Source organism: Echiichthys vipera (genome assembly GCF_963691815.1).
Source record: "Echiichthys vipera genome assembly, chromosome: 7".
Lineage (NCBI taxonomy): Eukaryota > Metazoa > Chordata > Actinopteri > Perciformes > Trachinidae > Echiichthys > Echiichthys vipera.
Genome location: NC_139832.1, coordinates 24,494,323 through 24,521,111, shown reverse-complemented (window position 1 = coordinate 24,521,111; position 26,789 = coordinate 24,494,323). Strand labels below are relative to the sequence as shown.

At 39.9% G+C, this 26,789-nt stretch overlaps 2 protein-coding genes across 2 annotated transcripts; both read left to right on the top strand.

Annotated features, from left to right (window-relative positions):
- Window positions 1–137: 137 nt before the first annotated feature.
- Window positions 138–12,276, top strand: LOC310949462 (uncharacterized protein; the record flags this gene model as incomplete). Its single annotated transcript, XM_083916936.1, has 8 exons — window positions 138–278; window positions 2,376–2,599; window positions 2,783–2,884; window positions 3,411–3,512; window positions 5,284–5,397; window positions 5,657–5,765; window positions 6,211–7,820; window positions 12,262–12,276. The coding sequence occupies exons 1-8, from the start codon at window positions 167–169 to the stop codon at window positions 12,274–12,276; spliced, it is 2,388 nt and encodes a 795-aa protein (XP_083773062.1). The 5' UTR covers window positions 138–166.
- Window positions 12,277–15,753: 3,477 nt separating this feature from the next.
- Window positions 15,754–25,996, top strand: tat (tyrosine aminotransferase; the record flags this gene model as incomplete). The annotated part of the gene is made up of 11 exons (XM_083916935.1): window positions 15,754–16,036; window positions 16,578–16,682; window positions 16,860–16,927; window positions 17,901–18,059; window positions 19,188–19,326; window positions 19,480–19,532; window positions 24,318–24,470; window positions 24,564–24,692; window positions 25,111–25,194; window positions 25,635–25,733; window positions 25,856–25,996. Exons 1-11 carry the CDS (start codon window positions 15,757–15,759, stop codon window positions 25,994–25,996), a joined length of 1,410 nt encoding a protein of 469 aa, XP_083773061.1. The 5' UTR covers window positions 15,754–15,756.
- Between the last annotated feature and the right edge of the window lie 793 nt (window positions 25,997–26,789).

Below are 26,789 nucleotides of genomic sequence, written 5' to 3'. Positions count from 1 at the left end.
TTTCAAAACAAAACCATCCGCAAACAGTACCAGAGCAGGGGTGTTCAACACCTCCCACCCTCGACTTGCCGGTACATGTCCGTGGTGGTGGGAGACCGCAGCCCATTCATGAATGGGAGTTTAAAAGGGAGACACCCGGTGAGTCCCTCCGTCACCAGAGGAGCCGATGGACGGAGGAGATCTGCAGCCTGGAAAAACATCTTTGCACAACTTCCCAAAGTTACCGCTGTGGATCATCGAGTATGTGTGGGCTCACAGGATGATGGATGTGCAGGAAGGTTGGTTTCACCTATCATCAGTGACGCATTCATTCACAACGGGGCATTTTGTGTGTTTTATTTTCACCCTGTTACTTTTAAGGTTAGTTTGAAGTAAATTATAGTCACCATTTTTGCATCATTCAACTTGTTGCAAACTGTCGACATTAGCAATATTGCATTTTAAATATCGTATTCGTTTATTTGTACATTTAGTTTATACGTTTTGGTGCATTATCAAAAGATCGGGCTATGGACGATCAGCTTCATATCCGTAAATGTGATGGAAAGTAATGTAGGTCAATATTGTACTTTTAGCATTTTTCTTTAATCCACACATCAATCATTTACGTACACATTATATGATCACTTTAAATGATGGTGCACCGTTATAACTCCCTATCACTGCATAGGAGTTCAATTAGATCCAACATAAACAGGCCGCTTACATGTTAATACATCAGTAATAATAATCCAATGATATAAAATATATTTTGTTACAACTCTGTAAACGGGCCATTCTGCATAATGAGTACTTTTATTTTGATACTTTCCCTCTTAGAGGTAAGGGAGGGGTGTCCAGCTGGAGATAAAAGGTCAACGGTATATGTTACATAGAAGTTCCGTCCTCTGAAGGATTGAATTGAGATGCAGCTCAGCACTGGGTCAAGCTTTTCTAGTTAGAAAAATCTGTAATAGATATTGTGTTTTGTGAGGTGCTTGTTCAAATGTTTAAGATTAGAGAGTATGAGGGTGAAAAAATCCCTCCAAAATACCACATCAAGACCTAGAGGAACACCACAGAGAAATCCAAGCAGTGATTGGTTATCAAAAACTTTTGACATTTAGAGATTTCTGCAAGAATTGGCAATTAAATAGTGAGCCCTTGACTTGCTCAGAAACCCCCCTTATTGTCAATATTAGGGTATTTAGTTGGAAACTTTCCATGTGAATTAGCAGGAATTTATGGAAATTACGAGGAATTTATGGGAATAAACAGGAATAAACCTGGAAGGTTGGCCCTTAACAGGGATTTTGAATATGGTTGGGGAAAATGTATTTTCGCATAATCTTGAAAAAAAACAACCAGCTTTCATGCAAGTAAACTTGAGAATATCTATGCTATTCCTCAGTCACATGCACATAGCACACTGCTGCCTGCCATGGCCTTCCTGAAAGACTTTTGAAGCCGCACATTTGAGTCTGTGGACTACATAAAATGTCTGAATATTTCAAAATTCCACAGCTTAAATTCCCATGGAAAATTTCTGGAAAGTTTCAGTAGTCAATATACAAAGGAAAGCCATTCACTGTCTCTAGTTTGTGGTTGTAACGTTTCATGAGGCTGTGATCATCGTAGAGGTCACAACTTCTAATTTTATACAGTGTGCTCAAATTTCAAAAAATGGTCTCACTGCAATGAAATGGTTACTATGGGGACAAACATAATCACACACATGAACAGCACTGGGGTTATTGAATCCACAACAGTCTCAGCTTTCCTGTCAGACCCAATTCAAGACTGTTTATGGACCCCAGTGTGCAGAAATGTTTGTACTGCATGAGAAAAACTGCATGTTTTTTGCTCCAAACTGTCTGGTTTATCATGAAGTGGGCATGCCTGTAAAGGGGAGACTCATGGATAACCATAGAAACCATTTCATTCAGATATCTTGAGGTCAGAGGTCAAGGGACCCCTTTGAAAATGCTCATACCATTTTCTTCCTTAACAAAATGTAGCATTCTTAGCCCCCTTCCTGACATCTAGCATGACGTGATGGTACTGTTCCTTAAATCGTCTAACTCTAGCTTTAAAACGGTTACCGCTGCAGCCTATGAAAGACAAAAGTTGTAAGATCCTTAACAGATTAAGAATTTTTTTTAACACTGATCTTTTACACGTTCTGAAAACGTATTCCACCGCTGGTCAAGTACGTGCAAACTGCTCAATACAGAACCTGAGCCCAGCTGCACTTAAACACATGCTTTAGATTAAATAAAGAACCTTTTTTCCACCACTCACTGCAAAACATCACAGATCACTCTTTTGAAATTGACGGTTGCAATGAAAGTAAACTCAGAGGAGGATGTGACATGCTTCGTGTTGGCTCTTCACAGCTGTGGACGCGTCCAGTTGGCCAGAGATGGACTCCCAGCCCCTGAGCCTTGAAGATTCGTGGAGACTGCGTGTTGCCTCTGCCCGGGTGTATTCCATCATGAAGAACAGGGACGTGGGGCGTTTTGAGAGAGTGATGAGTTTTTTGGAAGCCACTTACAGACTTCTACCGAGACTGGTGGCTCCCATCAAACACATGAAGATCATGTTTGGCCTCAAGACCATGGTATGGAGATGAGTGGTGGTAGTATTCATTTATTCGATAAGCATGTACTATCACAGTCGCGTGCATGTTACAGCTGCAGTTGATCCATGACTGTGTTTAATTTTATTTATATATATATATATATGTGTGTATATATATATATTCTTTTTCTCTTTCTCTCTCCCTTGTTGTCTCTTCTTCCAGGTCATTATGCGGATGCTCAGAAAAGGCAGAGGAATGGTTGATACTGTGTTTAAAATAAGCCAGTTCTTCCCAAGTAAACTACCTCAATACCAAGATCAATGTGTAAGTGTCCAACTTTAGAACTATCTGTTCCGCATATTTTTAAATCTTTGAAATAGTTAAACATGCTCTTACTCAATGGATTCTAGTCTTGTGTAGTTTTAATTCAGCTGCATATTGAATATTGCACTTATATTCATCAGATGCACACAAACACGACATCAAATGAACCTGCCCCATGTCTGCTGTAACCTCAACTTTATGAGGTTATAATGTTTAAAGTTGCAGCCGATGTCTCTGCAATTGAAAGAGTATAATTCAATCGGTATGAAAAGCAGCCAACCACTTATTGAAATGGAATAAATACCGGAGGAAAACAATTAGCAATGTCAGCCTGGATAATGTTGTTTATTAAAAGTTCAACTCCCTTAGAATCTGCTATGTCTCATTAAATCAATTGACTTTTAATGGGCTTGATAACAAAAAAGCATGTCATTTACAACATTGTCCAGTTAAGTATTGCAGCTTCATGCCTAACTGCTGCTTTAATGAAAATCTGAATGTTTTGTGTCCTTTTTTCCTTGCACAGAGCCAACATGAAATGTTCCTAATGAGGAAGAACCATCTGGACTTCAAGTCTCTGGCACAAACACTTGCTGTGGACAAGGACAAACTTGAAGAATATATAAAGGTGAGTTTGCTTTAGCACACTGTCTTAAAACAGTAGAAGTAACTGCCGGAATAAAGGATGCAAGAAAGTATAGGAAGGTGATATACAGTATTGTATCATACAGTGGGGCTAGAGGGGCCTCACGTATGGTGTTTTTTAATATCGTCTGTCTATTATGCTGCATGCATACAACTATGCCCAGACTGCATGGGCTTACAAGACACCACACATGAATACAAGCCAGACCCAGAATTAATGATATACATTTTCAAACAATGCTTTAAAAAAGTCAAAAAAATAAAGGATAATCATTTGAGTAATTTTTAATCAGATTTCCAGACAACAAAAGGCATAAATTACTGGCAAAACATGTATGATATATAATACTAGCAAAATCAGAATAAATACGAATGAAATAGTAGTTAATAGAAAATAAAAAAATTCCAGGTTAGCAAACTTAAACTCAAAGATCATCTCAAAGGTTGTTAGGCTTTCAAGGAAAATTCATAGCATGTACAGTACAAAAGACACAGATGTTTTAATATTTTTTAATCTGTCAACCATAGTGACCAAAGGATGAACATCAGCTCTCGACTGTTCAACTAAAAATCTTTGGCCTCTAGACAATTAATATGCATATACTGTACGTCTTTTGTACCTTTGACAAGATCATTTCAGACAGTCTATATTGAAAATAAATTTCAAATCCTCTTGATATTGTCTGTTTGCGCACACATTAAGTGTTTATCATGCAGTGACTGGTTATACACTGGGATCATAAGAAAGTCATGGGACAGTTTTGCATGTAGTCTCTCTGTGTTGAATCAGCACATACCAATCTTTTCTCTCAGTCCCTTTGCTATCCAGCAGGGTGCACTAGACCCACATTTAATGAAATCCCTGTACATACCATAGAAATATATAGAGCTGTATTCAGAAGCCCAAAAGGACTTAATGAGGAGTGCAATTCTTCCCAGACTGTTTTGAGGACGCTGGAGTGGAATTAGAAACCTCTGACACTCAGGTATTGAAGTTTACTGGGTTCAAAGTTTTTTTATGGAAATCCACACCACGACTGTTTCATTCAGCCTGTGCAGTAAATTAAACAAGCTCTAATTTCACCAAATTATGTGTAAATGATGTTTTGTTTCGTAATTGAGTGCTGCAGGGATGACATATTTGTGTAGGCCAACCCGGAAGTCAGCATCACGCTTGTTTCCCCGACAAAAAGCCAATAGGATTTTTCCATTGGAGATTCCTGCAGAAATAAGCTCTGTGGTGATAGTTACACATTTTATTCAGCAAGATAATCCTCCCAAATGATCACCACCTGTAGGATTTTACAGGCGTAATTGCACTCATCAGAAAAATCCAACATTAAGGCTGTAAACAAACCACCCACTAAGCTTCCAGCTGAGTCTCATTTAGCCTCCTAATTAGGAACCGCCTATTTTAAGACATGTACATGTGTTTAACAAAATTCCAGAGTGGGGTATTGACAGATGTATTTTATCTTGTAAATAAAAAGTTAAGATCTCTTAAGCCCGTGTTAACCACAGACCTTATTTCAGGCATTTAACCAAAAAACGAATTAACTTCAAGACGAGGGAACCAGGAGTGCAGAAATGCTGACTCCCTTCTGAGTTTTAGTACTCATTCCTGCAGCTCTCTATGACACCAAACCCTGAGACCATTACTTTCTAGATCTTGGAATGTATAATTAAACCCAAACTATTAAACTGTATGCAAAAGTCTCATCAGAAGATGTGTCTAAGTGCCTGCTGTCTTTCAGAATCAGATGGAGGAGCAGTACGGGGAACATTATGCCCAGAAAGTAGAGGACAGACTGCTGCACTATCTACATGAGCTGGAGACTGTGTTACCAGGAGATACCTACATTGATACGGTGTGTGTTCTACGGTTGTGTGTGCTTTAATCTGTGCTTGCTGTTTGGTGTCCCCCTTTGAAAGAGTTTCCAAAACATTATTTTGTTACTTGAGATGCTCTGACCTTTTGACATTGTAAACTTTTGCTCTCAGTTTGATCAAAAGTGAAAACTTGAGACTTATCTAGTGTTTCAGAGAGTTACTATCAAGGCCGTCAAAATGGCATTCTCAAATTGCCTCATTGATTGCATTTTTGTCATACACAAATGTGTGAACTAGATCCTGAAGAAAGAAAACCCTGCGACTGAGGAGGAGAAGCTGTTGCTGGAAGTGTTTACCTCTGACTCCACAAACATAGCAACAACACTAAAGAAACTGCTGCACTGTGGTAAGAAACACCACCCGACATAAAAAACATGTAACATACACTTAGAATTTGTACCTTTAATCATTTTACTGTTTCTATTGTTGTTTTTACGGTTGACAGCATGGTAGTTTCATTCCGTTGTATATTCAGCACTGCATAGACGTGAGTCTCTATCCTGCTGCAGAGATGAGCAGCAGGCTAGAGAGGTCTGCTAAGTCTTCAGCCTCAACCGATGCTAACCCAAGTGACATCACTTGAAGACATTTATCAGACCATTGTTTTCATATCTGCAGATTCCCCCTTCAAGATAGTGCAAAATTAAATCTAAATTGTGCTTTGTGTGCCATTATATGTTAAACCAATGGTAACAAATGGTTGCATTCATATTTAGCAAATAATGACTTTCTTCTTCTAATGATAATTACACATTTGTTAATCACAATACACTGCCTTTCCCTCCCTTTAGATGTAGCATCCTGTCGTCCTGCCAGGATCTCTCAGTCCTCGGCACATGGAGAGAATGGAATGGAAAGCGCTCAACTCTCAAAGTCTGTTCTGGTTGGCAGCTCTTCAAAGGCCCTCAAGTCAATGGAAGCCAAGACTCCCCTACAGTTTCAGCAAGAGGTTTTTCGGGGACAAGACGAGGTTGACCAAGATGCGTCTAAAGACAGCCCTCTTTTGTTGGAGAATGACAATATTTCAGATTTTGGCAGACATCAACTTACAGAGGAGGATAGTGAGGCAGCAGTGACAGAGAGTAACAAGGAAAAGGAAGAAACCAGTCAGCGAAGTAGTGACTGTGTCCAAGAGGCCGCCGACTCCCCTCAGTTCTGTTCCAAACACCAACGATGGGTGAAGAGCATCCTGCAGGAGTGTCCCGATGAGTGCTCAGAAGAGCTGCTGCTTCAGACTAATGTTTCTTCATCGCCCCCACTGTTCCAGTCTTCCTCATCGGCCACATCATCACAGGACCTCACGCCCTCTGACCTCATACCATGCCCCCCTGACCAAAAACATCCACTTTCACAGACCGCCATTCATCTTCCGACAGCAACCCCGGCATCTGAACAAGCAAACCCTGAAGATGAGCAGAACTCTGGACCACCTGTATCACCAAGTGGTACATCTCAAATGGAACTTTTACCATTGCCAACTTTACTCAGAGACACTCATCTGCCCGCCCTGTTATCACCAGTGGTCCGACTGATAGATATTGCCTCTGTCAGAAGGATCTACCCTGCCTTTGAACCTCATCAAACACCCCGAAATCACTTCATCGTGTCAAGTAACAAGCAGGCAGCTTCTGCATCCAGTCCTCAGGTACTAACCTCTCCACACCACCATACCTCAGGGAACAATGCTATACCTAGAGGAACTATAAAAAACTCTATGGTAGACCAACCACACACTGGCTTCCCAACGAATCCCCCAAACACAACGTACAAAGTGCAAAGAGCTCCTTTATCTCAAGATGCATCTTCCTCTACCAGTTGTCAACCACCAACTCGACAATCTTTGTCCAGACTTTCACCAAAGTTAAGACACACTTGTGGTACCACCAGACAATCACAGGCTCTGGACGGATTCAGTCAAAACCCCGTAACCGAGCAGTTCCAAAAGGCCCCTACTACTTTTAGGACAAGTAGTCCGCCCTTACCTGACTTCAGTGTCTCGGGGCCTCCTACGGAAGATGCTTCTACCTCTACTTCTCGATCAGAGACCCTGTCCTCAGTCTGTGCTGTTAAGCAAATGCATTTAGCTACTGAATCATCTCTGCAAGTTGTCCCTCAGAACACAAACATCAAACCTCAGCCCAATGTACACATCAGTCCTTTTCTATCAACGACCATACCGTGCTCCACTGTCGCCTCCTCTACCTCCGACTCTGATTGCCTGACCCTCAGGTCTGAGATCAGCAGAGTCCAAGGAGCCCAGCTGAGGTTATCACTGTCGTGTCAGGCTGTGCTGCTGCAGTCCAAGCTGCTTCAGCCCTATGTGACTCTTAACAGACTGAGTGCTCAGGACCGTTACAGAGTGACAAAGTGGAGGTCCTCCACCAGATATGTAGAGCCTGAGGTACGAGGCAGCAATGATGACAATGATGAGAGAAGGGGGGAGGAGGAGGAGGAGGAGGAGGAGGAGGAAGAGGAAGAGGAAGAAGATGCAGATTCTTCTTTTGATCTGAACACTCTTTACTCCAGTCATTCTTCAAGTAGGGACAGCGAGGACACGCTTGATAATGACCCTGATTACAAACCCTGCTTTAAAAAGAAAAGACTGCTCTTAGAGTATGAGACTGCAAGAAGCTTGAATCATATATGAGAACATTTGAACCTACCAACTATAACTAACCTAGTTTTCACATCTCTTTACCATGTTTTGTTACATAAGCCCACTTATACATAAATACCAATATATATCTGCAGTAAGAGGTCACTGGCTGATATACTAAAGTCTCATGGGAATGTTACTTGTTCGACTCATCCTCTTGAACAATTGTTGGGGTGAGTGGGAGTCCAGATTTTAATGAGAAATGCATTTTTTAAGTAAGTTAAAGCTGCACAAATACATATTTATGAACAATGGGTCAAATGACTGTTTAATCTCTGTAATGTGGGTCGCCTGTAATGACGCTTGTATTAGGTGGATACAAACATTCTGAATGAATGCTAATGCTGCTCTGTGGGTGTGTTGTAACCATGAAAAATTGTTTCTCAGTGTAAATGTGTCGAGGATTTTATTACAAATCTGAATAAAAAAACCCAGTGGGCTTCTCAGCAGAGCCTTGTGATATGTTTTTTGTTGGTCAGACTAGAATATCTCTACAAATTATAAATGGTTTGCATGAAATTTTATGAAGATTTTAATGGTCCCCAGAGAATGAAACGCAATGATAATCCTAGAGCCATCGGCAGAAGGTGGGGTGTCAAAGTGATTCAGTAAAGGGTGGCTGCAGGTTTTCATTCCAACCAAGCAAGAACACACCTGACTCGACTTATTCATTCACCTGAATTGTCTTCACACAGTTGATTTGTTGAGTCAGGTGTGTTCTTGCTTGGAATGAAAACCTGCAGCCACAGCGGCCCTTTACTGGACCAGTTTAACACCCCTGGGATAATGTCTCGACAAAGATGATAAACTGCCATGAAATTTGGTACGGCCAATTATTAGGCTGCGTTCAGACAGACTTTAGCTTATTTGTCCAATACTGTGGTTTATGGTCTGCAAAACGTAAGACATTCCCATCAGCCTCACTCAGCTGTACTGTCTGCAAATTTTGCATTAAAACACGCTATGCTAACATGGTAAACGTTGCTAAACATATGCATGTTAGCATTGTTATTGTAACCATGCTAGTATTATGAAGTTAGCATTTAGCTTAAAGCACCAGTGGGCCAAAGTATAGCCTGATATATCCGTTAGCATGTATGCATGTATGCATGTATGCATGTATGCGCTGTAGTCTTCATCCAATGTAGAGTTATTTGTGCATAGTGCTTTAAAGATAAGTGTTCCTTAAAGCCCCCAAATCAGTTCAGCTGTGCTACAAGCTCAGAGATCTATTTCATGTTGTTATAAAGCTGGTTTTAGTCTTAAAACATGTTTTAATAAAGTGTTATGTGTAGTTGTGTTTAGCAAAATGGTGGGCTAGCCTGTGTCCACTGTGGCCTATTATCTTATTTGCTGATGTAAAGCAGATTTGGACCTATACTCCATGGACTTTTTTCTTTGGCCAGTTACAAGCCTATCTTCTGAGTCGGCCTATCAGCTTAGTGGAAGTCTGCTCTGTATGGCAGGGTGTCCAGTGGCATGACATGGCACCAACTGTCCGCATGATGATCAAATGTATATATAAGACTGTCTGTATGGACCTGAGCGGCATCTCACCAAGGGTCAGCTCTGAGGCCAACAGTACGCCCTCTGTTTGCGTACGTGTATTTACACAGTGCTGTCGGAGAGAATAGCAGATAGGTCCATCATTTGTGGCCGAGGTAAAATAAGGACACTGACCGGAGGATTCATAACTGGGCCCTTGAATGACACATCCTGGACAGAAAGCTCCATAGGAAATGTGTTGCTTTGACTCTTATAAGTGTTATAATGGACCCCACCTGAACCCAAGTCATCATTCATCATCAGCCATTGAAGACTTTTATTCTTAAATCTTCATAATGTTTTTTGTTGGGCAAAAGGAGGTGTGGGGAGTGATCAAGCTCACACATTTCTCAGCAAATAACCAAATTAAGATATACAACTTAAGCAACATAGAGAGAATCTGTTTAGCAGTTTCAAATTCATACTTCCATGTCCAGTATAAGCAATTAACTCCACTTCACAATGTGAGCCATCACCTGGGATTTTGCCAAGACTCTGCAGTCTGAGACTGAAGCATCAAGCTATTTAGGATAATTTCACTTAATCCAAGCCTGGATTTGACAACTTTCAGTGGTACTGCAGCTCTGCGTGAGGGATGAAATATTCTGGCTCTAGACCGTTTTTCAGTTTGTCAACAATGATGATGTGCGTTGCGTGTGCACGCAGTTTGGCAATAAAAGTATTGTGGGGTGAAATAGTTTGTCAAGCTATGCAAGGACATTAACCAACACAGATTGCAAATGCTACCTAAACAAATGTACTGACAAATATTGACAGTTTTCCATATTTTTTAGTGAGTGTCTTCATTATTACCTTGTGTTTGTTTTGGGTGTGAACATGTTTACTGGTGACTCAGTGTCATTGCTCCTAGACAACATGTAGATGGTCACTTATTGCTCTGAAATGATCCTGTCAGAGTCCACTGTTCTAACAAACATACATGCAACAACTGAACATTTTGATGCTGGTAATAATTTAATTCAGTGCACTGGTGTTGTATGGGAAATAGTACAGGCATGATATGACATGATCCCAGCTTTATTAAATCTATTACTGACTGTTAGCTCAGGCTAATGAAAAACTGTTTTTATTATTTACTTCCAACACAGCATAGATGCACGTGTAGTCCATCAAACCACCTACTTACAATATGGAATTTAATAGTTAATCTCCATTTATACCTAGCCCCTACAAAAGGAAGGGGTTGCTAAAAGTATTCTTTGCTCTTATTTATTAATCTTGCTTTTGGGGGATTCATCCAAGCATGCAGAGACAGAACGACCAAAGCGCTTGGAAAAGTGATACCGTGCTAGTTAAATAACAGGGTGCAAAGTTCCACAGGGTATACTTTGTAACTATTGACTTATTATGTAAGAACCTATTAAAAGGAAAATCTACCCAAAAACAGAATCTATCTGCTGACATTCACAATGTTTTAGTCGGTAAAGGAAATACTGGAAATCACAGCATCATGCCTGAATTCATCGTGTCATATTATTAGTTACTGACTCTGTGGGCTCATGTAACTGCAGTGCGATTACATCCAACAATACAACTGTTTCATTAGAAATGATCTGAAAATGTCTCTGGTTAACTAATTCAATCGCGTTTTTTTCAGAAAACAATGAATAATTCTATTTTAGTGTGGATTTTCAGTTGAAGGCTGGTATCTGTTTATGTATTTGCTCTCAGTTGTGTGGGTTTCTCCTCGTATCAGTATTGCATCTGATCCTCGATGTATGCATGTGTCCATCATGAGGCTAGAGAGCAAAAACTGATGCGATTAGTTTCAAAGACAGTTTTTTATGCTATCATAGCATCTTTTAAAAGACAATTCTTGCGTCAAAAACACCAGAATGTTATACTTCATCTGGTCACATTTTATAGTACGCAAGTTAGCATACTTCTCTGGCTATTCTGACCTCAAAGCTCTACAAAGTCAACCATCACTGCAGCCATCCACCTATGGTTGACTTTTTAGAACTTTCTCCCCAGTGCATCTCTTGAGCTCATCCACAGTGAGCTTTGGGTTCTTCTTTACCTCTCTCACCGAGGCTCTTCTCCCTCGATTGCTTAGTTTGGCCGGACGGCCAGGTCTAGGAAGAGTTCTGGTCGTCCCAAACTAAGGATTACGGAGGCCGCTGTGCTCTTAGGAACCTGAATTGCAGCAGACATTCTTTAGTAACCTCGACCTGATCTGTGTCTTAACACAGTTCTGTCTCTGAGCTCTTTGGGCAGTTCCTGAGTTTGATATGTGTCACAACAAAGGGTCTGAATACTTATGGCTATGTGATATTTCAGTTTTTGTTCTTGAATAAATTTGCAGAAATGTCTACAGTCTGCGTTTTTCTGTCAAAATGGGCGTGTACATTAATGCAGAAAACAATCAACTTTAATGATTTTAGCGAATGGCTGCAAACTAACAAAGAGCAAAAAATTCAAGGGGGTCTGAATACTACAATGTATATGAGCAAGAGTGTCAGAGTTGAAAAGAAAAGGTACTCTTTTTGGAACTCAGCCAATGTCTGTAAAGTTTGGGCTCATGGGGAGTGGTGGGACGCAGCACAGGCTGCCTAAATTGGAAATTTTCTACATAATGCGATTTTGACCTGTGACTTATATCTTTCTTCTTGTTTTTTAGTGTGAGAGTGAGTGACTGTATGCTGTCTGTGCATATGTTTCTAACCTTCTTACTGCCCACACAAGCACCCAAAGCTCCAGTGTGCCATGTGCTCAAGATTTTGCCCCAATAAGGAAAACACATTATTGTTCGGGACTTGTATGTATGTATTGTGAATTCTTTTTTGTGTTTCACCTTTACTTTTTCAAGGATTATTGGAGCCGTCTTGTTGGCAACTGAGCTACTGCATCTGTGGTAGAAAGAAAGAAAGAAAGAAAGAAAGAAAGAAAGAAAGAAAGAAAGAAAGAAAGAAAGGAAGAAAGAATGCATTTATTCATCCCACAAGGGGAAATTCATTTTTTTCCCTTTGTTATTATATAATTCACGTTACACACACACAGGTCTGAAATACACACACATACACTAACAGGACCTATATACATGCAATTAAAGGAGAGATGTCAGAGCGAGGGGGCTGCCAATGGATCGGCGCCTCGAGCAGTTGGGAGTTCGGTGTCTTGCTCAACAGCACCTCTGCAGTACCTCTGCAGGAGATGAACTGGCACCTCTCTAGCCACACTCCGGTTAATGGTAAGTCTCTGTGGAAGGGACAGAGCTCTGCATTATTAGAGTTGTTTTGTTTACCGGCTGTGCAGTGCTGGGATAAAGCCCGGATGTCAGGCCGTTTTAAAGAAATACAAAAAACCCAGAAAGTTTTTTTTCTTATCCCAGTAAGCTCATGTAGCCAGACCATTCTGCAGAGATAGAGCTGTGAATGTGAGACTACTGACAGAGGTCCCTTTCACATATGCACTGCAAACCTGAAATTATCTAGACTTTAACCGGCTGGGCTGTATGTGTGAATGCAAATATCCAACACCAAACAGAGTTTACCCTCCCAGCTTCTTAGTACAAAGACCGGGTAATCTCCGAGTGGACTCATGTGTGAATACAGCTGCGCATTCTCTGGTGCGTCCACAGAGTTAAAGAAGGGTGATTTACACATATATGGAGATGAAAATATCTAACTGGAGAGAATACGAGATTTGAGAACTTCTGTCAGTAAGGACCGACACCAAAATCATCAGAGAAATTCAAAGATTGGCAAGAGACCCGGTCGTCTGCTTACTCTCCTAAAACTCAAGGCGTATGACCTTTTGACATTATCTTTCAGTTTTGACTGCCTCTTCTTTCTTTTACCACCTCTCTCTCTGTTATTACTCCCAGAGGACCTACGTCCATTCACTGGCTCTATTTCACTCGAAGGGACTGTAAAATTATGCTGAGTAGAGAAACCCTACAGTTAAACCCCCCCAGCTTGACTGTCAGGCTATTATGTAAGGAGTATTTTTCCACAGATGTTCATTAAGTGGGACCCGCTTTTTTGTCTCACTGCCAGCCAGTTAGGCTACTGACTGTACTCACTGCACACAACAGTGCATTGAAAGTATCTAGACATGGGCTGTATTAGAAAGATGCTTTCAGTGGCAAAACACAACAACACCATCATCAGTGTGTTGTGTCGAAACTAAGGTTTGTCTGCTTCACATATTGATTTCACACAACGTGCCAGCACAGTGTAGAGGTTCACATCTGGCAGACACCGTGACACATGAAATAACATGTTTTGTTGACTCAGGTATTAAGTATGTCATACCCACCATGAATAAGTAACTTTTTGTTTGGGCAGGAAGCAACAAAGGCCTAATGACGTACAATTACTCTGACTGTACACCTGAGTTTTTGTTCACATGTTGAATTGAATTAAACATTTCCAATGATAGCACAGAGTTGTGAAAGTCTTATTTTATAAAATGCGTTACTTTTTCATAGCAGACAATGTGATCAATCAATGGAGGAGAAACACAGTTGTTGCTAAAACAGCTATAACATAATAATGTATTTTTATATAATAATAATAATAATAATAATAATAATAATAATAAACCCGTCCCCCTTTGTAATAAATATATTTCCATCAAAATAAAGATAACTGCACTCATCATTACACCATATCGGAGGACTCGCACTTTGCTCCCTCCCTGTTTTGACGCCCGTGCCTATGACGCCACTGAGGTGTCCTGTCGCCTCCGTCAAACCCGTCCCACGCCCCCCCCCTCATCCGGCCGGTAATTGATGACGGTAAAAGGTTCGAAGCGTATGGTTCTGATTAGGGATGCAAAAGGGGTGTAATCGTACAGCCCTCAGTCTCCACCAATGGAAGTATGGGCAGGGTTCAACACCCATTTTGGGGGCTTTTCTATATAACCTGCGTTAAACATCCTTTACGGTTCATCTTGTGTGTTAGAATAATTTGCGCTGCTGCTTTTTGAAGAAACCCTCTGTTGAATATTTGATGACGTAAGTACAAATGGGATTTTGTTTTTCTCCAAAATGTTATTTCAATTAATGGTCTAATATTTAACTGATGAACTTGAACTGAATGGAGTTGCATGATAATTAAATGTGAAATTTGAAAAAAAACATGTTAGGCCTGGTTGTAATTTGATTTTGCAAATTGTATTTGATTTGCATAACAATAATGCACAAGTATTTATTTATTTATTTATTTATGTATTTAACATGTATTGCAGCCTAAGACTTGAGCGGCTCTGGTCACCCTCCTCTCTTTTCTGTGAGGAGTAAATACACATTTAACAGAATGACTTTTGAATGAAAAATGAAACACAATTATAGAACACAGCAGGATTAAGAAGTCTCCATAATACGTTCATTTTATAATAATATTTGAATATGCAGAATCATTCATTCATTTATTCATCTTCATCCGCTTATCCCGGGGTCGGGGTCGCGGGGGGGCTGGAGCCGATCCCAGCTGACGTGATCAATATCATAATCTTTATTCTTAGTTCTAACTGTATGTATAAAACGGCGGTTGCACATCAGTAGAGATGTTCCCACGGAAGAAGCATTCAAATCCTCTAAAAGTATCAATATCTGCATAAGTACTAAGGTATCGGCAAAATACCTTCACATTTAGATTAAAATAAAAGTTCAGAAATATTACCAACAAAATGTTCCTGTGTTATTATTATTATTATTATTATTATTATTATTATTATTATTATTATTATTATTATTATTATTATTATTATTATTATTATTATATTTTGAATCATTCTGAGTCCTTTATTGGATTGTTATTATTGATTGACATCTAAAGTTATTGTTCTTCAAGGGGAGTTAATATTGAGTGAACTGCCCAAAACTGGATTATATAGAAACACTAGACCATGTAGAACGGTGTTGGGCAGTTTCTAACAGTTCATTATATTTTGAAGGATGATCATATTTAAGACAAATCTTATTGTGTAAACTAACTAAAAACTATATTTTACGGATAAATGTAGTGACGTAAAAAGAACAACATTTCCCTCTGACCTAATGGAGAAGTAGCATATATGCCTGAAGATTAAATTGAAGTCCAGTTTCAAGTAAAAGTATTTTGCTGCTCTGCTCTCCCACTCATTGTCCATTACCCTCATCAGTTCCAGGATGGATACCAAGTCTTATGTGGTTAAGATGAACGGCAATGGAGTCCATGGCAAAAGCCTTAATGGGACCGCGGTCAACGGGAAGGGAGTACACGGGAACGGCGTCCACCATGTCAGTGTGAATGGCAGTTTGTATCCGGCCAAAGCCAAGAGCCGCAGACAGAGATGGGAAGTGAAGCCCTCAGAGATGGCCAACAACACGCTCAATCCCATCAGAGCCATCGTGGATGGGATGAAGCTCACTCCGAACCCAGATAAACCCATGATCGCACTTTCTATCGGTGAGAGGGTTTCTGTTTGGCTAAATTGGGGATTTAGATACTTCTGGAGATGCCACTTTGGCTGTGTTCAATTTGTAATAATGAATTAATCAATCAAAAAAATTGATAAGTCAAAAGGCAATAAATCAGCTGTCAGATTTTCACTAATCAGATAATCTAATAGTGTTTGACTAACAATGTGTGACTTTAACCAATAAAGAATAACCCATTTAGATTTCCGATTCATTTGGATGGAAACACACTAGACCAATAGCTTACCTGTATGATAGGATACTACTAATTGATGCTTGGCTGATTGTAAAAACATACATGCATACTGTCCACTGACTGCTGTCCACTGTCCTATTTATTTTTGTTTTGCAACAATTCTCCCAGCTTTTTATCTTTCACATATCTGGTTTCTTACACATACACTATACCCTATATTTACACGTGTACACACTCGTTTTATTTTCATGTGTAGAGGGATGCTTACTTTTGACATTCATTAGATGCTTAGTCTTTGCAGTCTCGATTGCTTATCATCACATCTGTTCCCCAGGGGATCCCACTGTGTTTGGAAACCTGCCTACAGACACTGCAGTGCTGCAGGCCATGAAAGATGCCATAGACTCCCAAAAATACAATGGCTATGCTCCCTCTGTTGGTGAGTACCAGTAACCAGAAATACTAATTAAATCACCTTTATGTTTGCACAAAGGACAGAAATACATACTCATGTTTACCAACTCCAATGGTCAGTGATGTCCTGCTCCAAAGGGATGAAATGTACTTGTGGGTCTGTTTGCATGTACTGTATGTTTTTTCCTGTCTCCTCCGGCAGGTTATCTGAAGAGCCGACAGGCAGTGGCCAACTTTTACAGCTGCCCTGAAGCTCCACTAGTGGCAGAGGTGTGCTTTACTAACTTTAAATTAGAATCACATTATATGACAACTTAAATTGAAATTCCAGTCTAAAATCATCCCATGGTCTTTTTCGACACTTGCACACATCAAATAAGCCATCGAGACAGTTTTTCTTCGTGCATAAACTAGTAACGAAGAAATCCAGCAGAGTCGCTAAGAGTCGGACGTGGCTAACACTGATTAGCTAGTGGCAGTACAGTGAAGGCATTAAAACGGCTTTTTTAACCACTAATACTGCTCAAAATAACACCAAACCTCTGCAGTAGCATGAGAAGAGTCCCTGTACAGAAAATGAAGCACCAACAAAGTAGTTAGCGAACCCGGTGTGTATTTAAAAGAGTGTTTTCAAGACTTGCCTACTGGCCCAGGTACCAGATCCTCTCGTTGTAATGTCCATTCAAGTCGACTACCAAAGTCAATCCAAAAGGAAGGAGCCCATTGGTGCTTTGTTTTATGTGTCTTATCATGCTACTGCAGAGGTTTAGTGATATTTTGAGCAGTATTAGTGGTTAAAAAAAGACCTTTTAATGCCTTCACGGTACTGCCACGAGCTAATCAGTGTTAGCCATGTCCGGCTGTTAGCGACTCTCTTTGATTTCTCCTTTAATAGTTTATACAACAAAAAAAAACAGTCTCGATGGCTTATTTGATGTTTGCAACTGTTGAAAAAGCCCATGGGATTATTTTACGCTGGAATTACACTTTATGGGTATTTTTAGTGATTGAAAGTTCATGTAATAATGATATTATAAACAAAGTACGTGCAATATTATGATAATTATGAATAGCCAATTATCATCTGATTATATATAAAAGTGCATGTCTTGGAGTTAATCTACTGGTTACAGTGATTTTATTCTGGTCAAAGTCCAGAAACCATCGGGTGTTCTTGTTAGCTTGGATATGTGGTTTTGATGTCTATGCTCTTAGAAGTAAAGTGCACCATCCTCGTTTTCAGGATGTGATTTTGACCAGTGGCTGCAGTCAGGCCATCGACCTGTCTATCAGTGTCCTGTGTAACCCAGGGGACAACATCTTGGTCCCATGCCCAGGCTTCTCCTTATATAAGACTCTGGCTGTCTCCATGGGCATCAACGTCAAACTCTACAACCTGCTGGTAAGTAGAAGGGGCTACCTCCCTGCCCCCACCAAAAATCAAGAAAACATGTTCTACACCAGTGTATTTGAATCGATCTAAGTTATTGGTCTGTCTATTTTTTTGATAGGATTTGCCTGTTAAATCCAGTCTTAATGATAGATTAGTGTCTCCCACTGAACAAGAGTGAAGCCAAGATATTCCAGATACGGGCGCTGCCGGTAGTGATCGGGCGGTGGTGTCATTGAAGTCCTGCCCGCACACTTGAACAAACATCTGCATGATAAAAACTACCTACATTAACAGAAACCATCACTGGGGAAATTGTATTTGATGTGTCCTTAGTTTGGCCCATGCCCCACCCATTAACATGGAGAGGCGGGGTTTATGACCTGTACTGTAGTGAGCCACCAGGCGGCGATCCAGATGTTTTGGCTTCACTTTCAAGCCGTCAAGCCTTCCATCTTTATATAGTCTATGGTCTGAATCCCTGCTGGGTCTGATCCTGTCTGCAGTGAAAGTTTAATGAAGCATTGGTGTCACTACTTTCAGTTAAACCAGGTTCGTGAGTATATAATCTTTCTCTGGCTTTGGATTGTTGTTGAATTAGGATGTCTGAGGCCGATCAGCAAAGTACCAACTGTAAAAAAACAAATAAATAAAAGGTTGTCAAGCACGTAATAACAACGGCTTTTCCTAAGTCTGGGAGGGTTTTGCACATGTATCTTCAAGGTTTTAAGATTTATAATACGAAGTACAATGCAGTGTGGGATTTTTGTTGTTGCAGTTAGCCACTGAGAAAACATGGCAGCAAGGCTGACTGTGCTATTAGCAACACACAATTGTTTCTTAAAGTTGTGTAAGATTTTCATCTAGTTAATTGTCTGTTAAGTCCCTATCTGTCAAAGAGTGAGTTAAAACAATGGTGATTGATCAGATGACAGACTAATGAAAGCACGTGTTGCTTTTTTGTGGAGTATTATATTTAATCTATAATATTTAAATATCCAGTCATTTTAATTCAATTAGCTAACTTTGCACTGTTGTCAGACTCTATAAACATATAGAGAAAATGTGGTTGACATCATTGCACTCATTGCACTCATCTTACTCATGCACAAGAAAGTCTGACACGTTTTTGATTTGCAGCCAGAGAAGTCATGGGAGGCTGACCTGCAACACATGGAGAGCCTGATTGATGAGAAGACATCCTGTTTGATTGTAACCAACCCATCCAACCCGTGTGGCTCTGTCTTCAGCAAGGAGCACCTACAGAAAATTCTCAAAGGTTAGCTGAAGCTCTGCTTCAGTAGGAAAAAGAGTTACAATTCATCAAGAGCTTTCAATTGGCGTCACAGTTGAAGTCAGAGGCGAAAATCTGTCACATATTCTATATAACCTCATCTTAGTGAAACAATAAAATGATTCTTGTTTTTCTCAGTGGCCTCCAAACACTGCGTTCCCATTCTGGCTGATGAAATCTACAGCGATATGGTGAGTACAACCGCGCGGCTTGGCCCTCTGTAACAGCAGCGAGGCACATTTTTCACAACAGTGACAGCAGAGGTTGTGTTTCATTTGGTGGTATTTGCCCTGGCTCTGGATGGAGGGTGGACTGCCCCACATCAGCACAGCGGGGATTAGTGGCCATGTGCTGTGAATGAGGCTAGGAAGCAGCAGCCAGTTTTAATTCTACTAGAATGACTGTGGAGTTTTTCCACATGATGGTCTGAATGCAAATTCAGAGGTGCGGCTCTGTCAGGGGCGTGTCCAGACTTTTTTGACTGGGGTGGCTCAAGTGGGGCATAACATTAAACTCTTAATGTCCCAACTGGCCGCTGCCCCAAAACTGTCTGGATTATCAAAAAGTGAGAATGTCTGTAAAGGGGAGACTCATGGGTACCCATAGAAACCATTTCATTCAACTGACCCCTTTTAAAATGACCATGCCAGTTTTTCCCTTGCCAACATTAAGTCTAATTCTGAAGTGTTATTTAGCGTCCTTCCAAACAAGAGGACAAGTTTGTTTGTATTTGTGGATTCTTTAAATTCAATTTCTTATGATACCAATAAATGGACTTTAACTTGAAGCTACAGCCTCTTAGACAACTCCGCGGGTCTCTGACTGGGGTGGCACCTGGGGTGGCCAATCAGATTTCGGCCGCTTGCTAAAAGCAGTTTTCACCAGAACACAAGTCCTTATGAAAACTGCTGACAGTGTGTTCTTATCCGGAAAAGCATGGACACAGTTTCTGAATAGAGATGTCGCTCTTGTTTTTTTTTTAATGCTGTGAGCACCACCATCTCCACTGTCCTGGGATGGAGGCAAAAGTCAAAGAGACAGATAATGGGGGGACCCAACCCTTTAAACAGGAAAATGATCAAAATGAAAAGATAACTATCAGAAAACAACACTGGCAGTACATTCAGTCCAAAGCATTGGCATCGGTGTCAGCCTTGAAAAGTCTGTACAAACTTTAGTTTAAGGTCGTGCAAACATGTACGCAGTTATAAACATGCACATAGACTCTTGTACACACACACACACACACACACACACACACACACACACACACACACACACACACACACACACACACACACACACACACACACACACACACACACACACACACACACACACACACACACACACACACACACACACACACACACACACACACAGGCAGGCTGAATATTGTTGCTCAATGAAAGAGATAAGGTAAGAGTTGAATTGTCCAGTGCAGTAGATTTTCACTGAGGTAACATTCTGATAAGTTGATAAATACAAATGGGGTCACTTTTTCCCGGTCGCATAAGCCTCTGCCTTCGCTGATTTAATTCAGCATTTTGTTAGGGTTAGGGTCAGGGGGTAGTGTTAGGGTCTACATAGGCCTATTTGTCGTGGAATTCTGCGCCGATTGGGGAACATAGAAGTCTTTTTTTGGTCTTTATTCAGCTATGTTCTTTTACAAGTCATTGTTAGGCCTATATAGCATATAGCATTCATCTTGGTGCTACTGTTGAAGAAATTATTATATTAAAATGGACAAATAGAGGTTTTGGTCTGTTCATTCTAAAAAAGTACAAGGTTTATTAAGACAAGCACTCGTAGAGGAAGTGTTGCATCCTCAAAAAGACAAGACTTTGTCTCTTCCACTTGGAAACTTTCATTCACCTCTGTCCTTAGTTTGCACTGGTTTCACACAAAGAAAACTGTAGTGAATCTCAGTACAAAAACAAATAACTCAACTCAATTCAACTTTTTTTTCCCACTTCACCGCATTACCACCATTAATTGGACTCTCACTAGATGAATTTTGTTCCACCTTGCTTCACTCTTTCATCTGGGATCGCTCCATAGGAAAGGGATTTCAGGAGGCCGGGCCTTATCAAAAATCTTGATTGGATAAACCACTTCTTGTCCGTCATCTTTATTGACGTGCTACTTCAACCACTCACGTCGAAACCTTCAGTGAGTCCACCACTCACTGTCTGAGAACACCTTCAATGTTCATTTGGTATCTTTTATGAAAATAATGTTTTGTCATGTTATAGAAAGTTTGCTTGATCTGGCTCGACTGTTTTCAACATGAGTTTGAGTTTGATCTGAGTTCATGAGCAAACATTTACACTGCGTCAGAGACTCCTTAGCTCTGATTGGTTGTTTTCCTCAGAGCGGTGGGATCTTGCAGATGCCATTAGGAGCACCGGGAGGAGGCAGAGGAACGTGTTTTTTTTTTTTATTATGACAGAGGTCTGCGTGTGGCCTCTCATACTTCCCGATCAGTGAATAACTTTCCAAGATATTTTATATACCCAAATACAAATACACGTTTACTTCTCTGTTGTTTTTTCTGCTTGCAAATGCTTCCATATTGGGATCAGGATTTAACGCTTTTCTATTCATTTTTAAGAGTAGTTGAGGTGATTTAATGACGACTTAGCTACAATTTATCAAGTGATTTTAGGCAAATAAAAAAAAACTGCTTATTATGTCTTTGCAAGGCCAATATTTATTTATTTATTATCTCTTCATACAAGAGCAGCTCTGCAAGTTGGTTATGATTTTTTTTAGACTGTTGAATAAAACATTGTTTGTTCTGTTTGTTCATCCAAGTATGAGTTTAATGGAGAAGTGTTTAGAAAGAGTGTGAGAGTCAGGCAAGATGCTGTAGTTATAGGGTGAAGATAACAGAAAGGTGACGGAAGTATAAAAAGATTGCTCTACGGGACATAAATACTTTTAAAGTTGAAGTAGCTGAGGAAAGTGTGGTAGAATAATCGTAAAAAACACTTTCTCTCAGAGCTACAAAAAATAAATTGCACCTTTCCACCAGTTGCACAAAGAAGAATGAATTTTGATGTGGTGCGAGTGGAAAAGTTTCAAATTGGGGTTTCTGGGTTCATCCATCAACAACAGCCATCTGACCATTCCACATCTCACCAGAATGACTTTGCACTTTTTCGACTGCATGTGTTTGCAATCAATGCAGATGTCAGGAACATGGCAGGAATGGGGGCGTGTGGTCGGGGGAGAGCTGGATAGGGGGTGTGCTTTTCCTTTATGACGTGAGTGTTTGGAGGGTAAGGGGCCAGGGTGTCAGTGAGCTGCACCAGCCAAGCCAAGCTCACTCAGTGGGGCTATATCTCCCCGTCCATGTCCGCCATAAGACCTTCAGCAGTGAATTATGTTCTTCCAGTGCATCTGTGCACAGTCTAGGTATTTTTTGATTGATTTGCACAATAAAACAAAGCAGCAGAAACATAAAAAACATAAGAAAAGAATCAGGTTGTGCAGGTTAGATTAAAAAAAAAGCATAAAAGCAATAAATCTCACCTCAATAAAAATTATAAGCAAATTAAAGTCATATCAACCACACGTGTGTGTGTGTGTGTGTGTGTGTGTGTGTGTGTGTGTGTGTGTGTGTGTGTGTGTGTGTGTGTGTGTGTGTGTGAGAGAGCTTCTTATAGTTTGGTTCATCAGACTTAAGATCATATTTAAAATTCATTGATGTGAGATAGACTGAGAGTATTAAGTGTAGAACCAAACATAGGGAGCTATAATGATTTGACTTTATCGATTTGTCTCGTGTTATAGTTACTTACATCACAGTCGGGCTGGAAAAATACTGTACAAGGCATGGGAAGCAAGCTAGGCTGATCATGCTGAATTAAATGTTTTCAAACTTTTAAGTCATTCTTTTGTTCTAAACCAGATGTTAGTGTTGATATAGTTGGTAACTGCGTTATCCTGACTGAACTGCTCCGTTTTGATGGATGAAGGATTTATGTAATCTGAACTCCACAGACACGAGCCAAAAAATACTCTGAATTGGAGACTAAATTGGAGAGTTATGCAGGCACATTTTAAATGTACATTGCTGTTATGTCATTCACAGCAGTCTGGCCAATAGGACGCAGGGCAGTTCCCCACTTAACGTCAAAGATACTGTATATACAGCTTTAATGAGAACCAGCTTTGTGTAGGAGCTTTGTGAGCTGTGGTAGCTGTCATCTCTCTCTCTCTCTCTCTCTCTCTCTCTCTCTCTCTCTCTCTCTCTCTCTCTCCTCTAATTCTTGCCTTGGTTTCTCCCTCATCTATAGAATAAACCTTATATAACCAATAAAATCAAATAAAAAAGAGGATTAAATTATATTCCATAATTGGTCATGGGGTTATTTGTAAAATAGCTCCAGCTAACATGCATATCATGCTTTTTGTTGTTGTTTTGTATGAGTAAGAAGCAGAGGTACTGAAAAAGTTTGAGGCATGCTGTTAGTGTCATAAATGGTAAACAATAATTAATTGTTCCCTTTGCTCAAGAATATTTCAGGTCATTTGTAGCTTTAATTAAAGCTGTACTAGTCAATAGTTTTATATTAACAATGAAACAAATGGCTATGTGTAATCACAGCCTCACTCTGTAGTTTTATGCAGTGTTTTACCGTCTTTGAGTTCATTGCGCTTTTGTCCGCAACTTTACTATTGTGTTTCACTCTCACTGCTTTCAACAACCTCATTTCCAGCTGCAGTGAGCGACCAGATGGTGAACATAGTGGAGGATTTGGCTGCTAAAGAGCCAGATATTATTACAATTACACACACACACACACACATATATATATATATATATATATATATATATATATATACTCCGGCATAAACTTACGTCACTGTACCATCACTTCCACTATCACTCAACATAATGGTATTCTCTGGCCATAGAGGATTTTGCAATCTGATCATTTTAATTTTGTCCCTGCTCCTGTCCTCAGGTTTTCCCAGGTTGCAGCTGTCCTTCCATGGCGTCTCTCAGCAGTGACGTTCCCATCATTTCTTGCGGCGGCCTTGCTAAGCGCTGGCTCGTACCTGGTTGGAGGTTGGGATGGATCCTCATCCATGACCGAAATGAAATACTTGGATCCAAGGTACGTGGGAATCTTTGCACATTCTTCTCCTAACAGAGAATAGATTACTCTTACATTTACCTAACTGACACATGTGATATGTCTCCTCCGAAGATTCGACAGGGTCTGGTGAAGCTGAGCCAACGTATTCTGGGAGCCTGCAGTATCGTCCAGGGAGCCCTGGAGAGCATCCTCAACAACACACCTGAAATCTTCTACAAAAACACCATCAGCTTTCTGAAGGTAAACAGGGGGATGATGAGTAGTAACTTTCTGTTTACAATATAAAATCTAACCATCTTTATATTTGACTGGAGTTCAAAAACCAACGACACCGTGGACTCAGTCAGGTGACAATTACCCAGATAGTGTTATTTGTGCAAAGCAGCTACTACTCCATGTCGTCGAGCATCATGTGGTCTTTTTTTAATGACTTTAAATTTTGAGTGTGACAATATGCAATTTTTATATTAAAATACGAAAATATATATGTTGTGCTGCATACATAAGATTAGAAACACAGTATAATTAAATAAAATGGATGTATCTATGTATTTTAAGGTCCTATTCTATAAAGTAGAACAATATAATCGTAACCATAATCCCTTTAAACATATGTTACCAAACTATTTCATGTTTCTGGTTTTCTTTTCTTCTTCAGACCAACTCTGAGATTTGTTTCAATGAGCTGCGCACCGTCCCTGGCCTGAACCCTGTCATGCCTTCAGGAGCCATGTACATTATGGTCAGTACTAAAATGATGTGTGGTTTATTTATTGATGTACACTTGTGTGTATTTAAGTGGTGTCATGATAAAACCCCAGTTGTCCTACAAAGTACAAAATACATATGTAAAGACTCTGCCAGATGTTACATTACAGCATCTTAAAATGTACAGCCATATTTATCAACAAGTGGAAAAAAGTTGCAATTTAAAGAAGTCGAAAATAATATGATTCTACAGCAGTTTAAAAGTAAAACATATCTTAATGGGCAGTGCATATAGGTTACACTGTATCCTAAATATTTCACGTTCATTCAGTTTGGATTCCGAGCTCACCTGTTCATTCGTGTGAATCGTCATATAATAATAAAAGGTTTGAAAAGGTTTATTTATAAAGGTTTTGAATACAAATATTGTGGTTCTTCTTGAAGATGTGTGTTTGTATGTGCACATTTGTCCAGGTGGGGATTGACATGGATCACTTTCCAGATTTTAAGAACGATGTGGACTTTACTGAGCGGCTGGTGACCGAGCAGTCTGTCTTCTGTCTGCCTGCCTCAGTAAGACACCTTTCACTGTCATTTATCCACATCTGTCTACACGCTGACATTGACAATACAATTAAAAAAACGTGTGTGATCCCTGTGATGTTTGACAGTATCCTTGTTCTGCCCTCTCCCAGGCGTTTGAGTACCCAAACTTCTTTCGCATCGTGGTGACGGTGCCGGAGGAGATGATGGTGGAGGCCTGTGGTCGGATCAGGGAGTTTTGCCAGCGCCACTACTGGTCCCACAACCGCGAGAGCAATGACCTGGACCTGTGATGATGACCAGCGTGCCTTGTGAAGACGAAAGCCCAAAGGATGGAGTCCTCTAGTCACATACTGTATACTGAGCTGGAATCAACTTTTCCATGTAATTCCACCATGCTAGGAAGTTAGAGATGTAGAAATCGGATGTCAAACCAGTGTCACTATTGTGGCAACAAAAAGCTTGTAAGTGTCATGTGATGGTCCAGTGATGGTGTAATTTTTGATGTAAACCATATGAAATGAGCAGACCTAATATTTATATTTTATACAGGCACCGTATATTACTTGTTCTTTTGTATTTATATAATTTGTGTAATGCTTTGTATTTCTGTGTTATGTAACCTCTTTGATATCAACTGCAGGATTGTAGACTGTGCATAATGTGCACACCCGCTGTCTTCTTTTCTCTCGCTGTCACAGGTGAATAGATATTTGATTATCCATTTTAAAAACGTTACCTATTGATAATCTCCTGCATACTTTGCTTTTTAGAAAAGAACTTTCAATGCTGTTAGACTGCATGCTCTTTATCAAAACATTCACTGTATATTGTTTGTATGTTAATTGTGTGTCATATTGAATCATATATATATATATATATATATTTTTTTTTTTACAGACATAAAATTGTATTGTAAAAGTAGTTTTGTTAATAGTTACCTAATAAAAACATGTTGACATGACTCTCAGAACAAAGCTTGTAAATAAGCTTTCAATAAGAAGCAAAAAGAACTATATACTGTATACAGTATACAGTTCTTTTAAGAGTATATATATAGGTAAAAAAGAACTATATACTGTATAC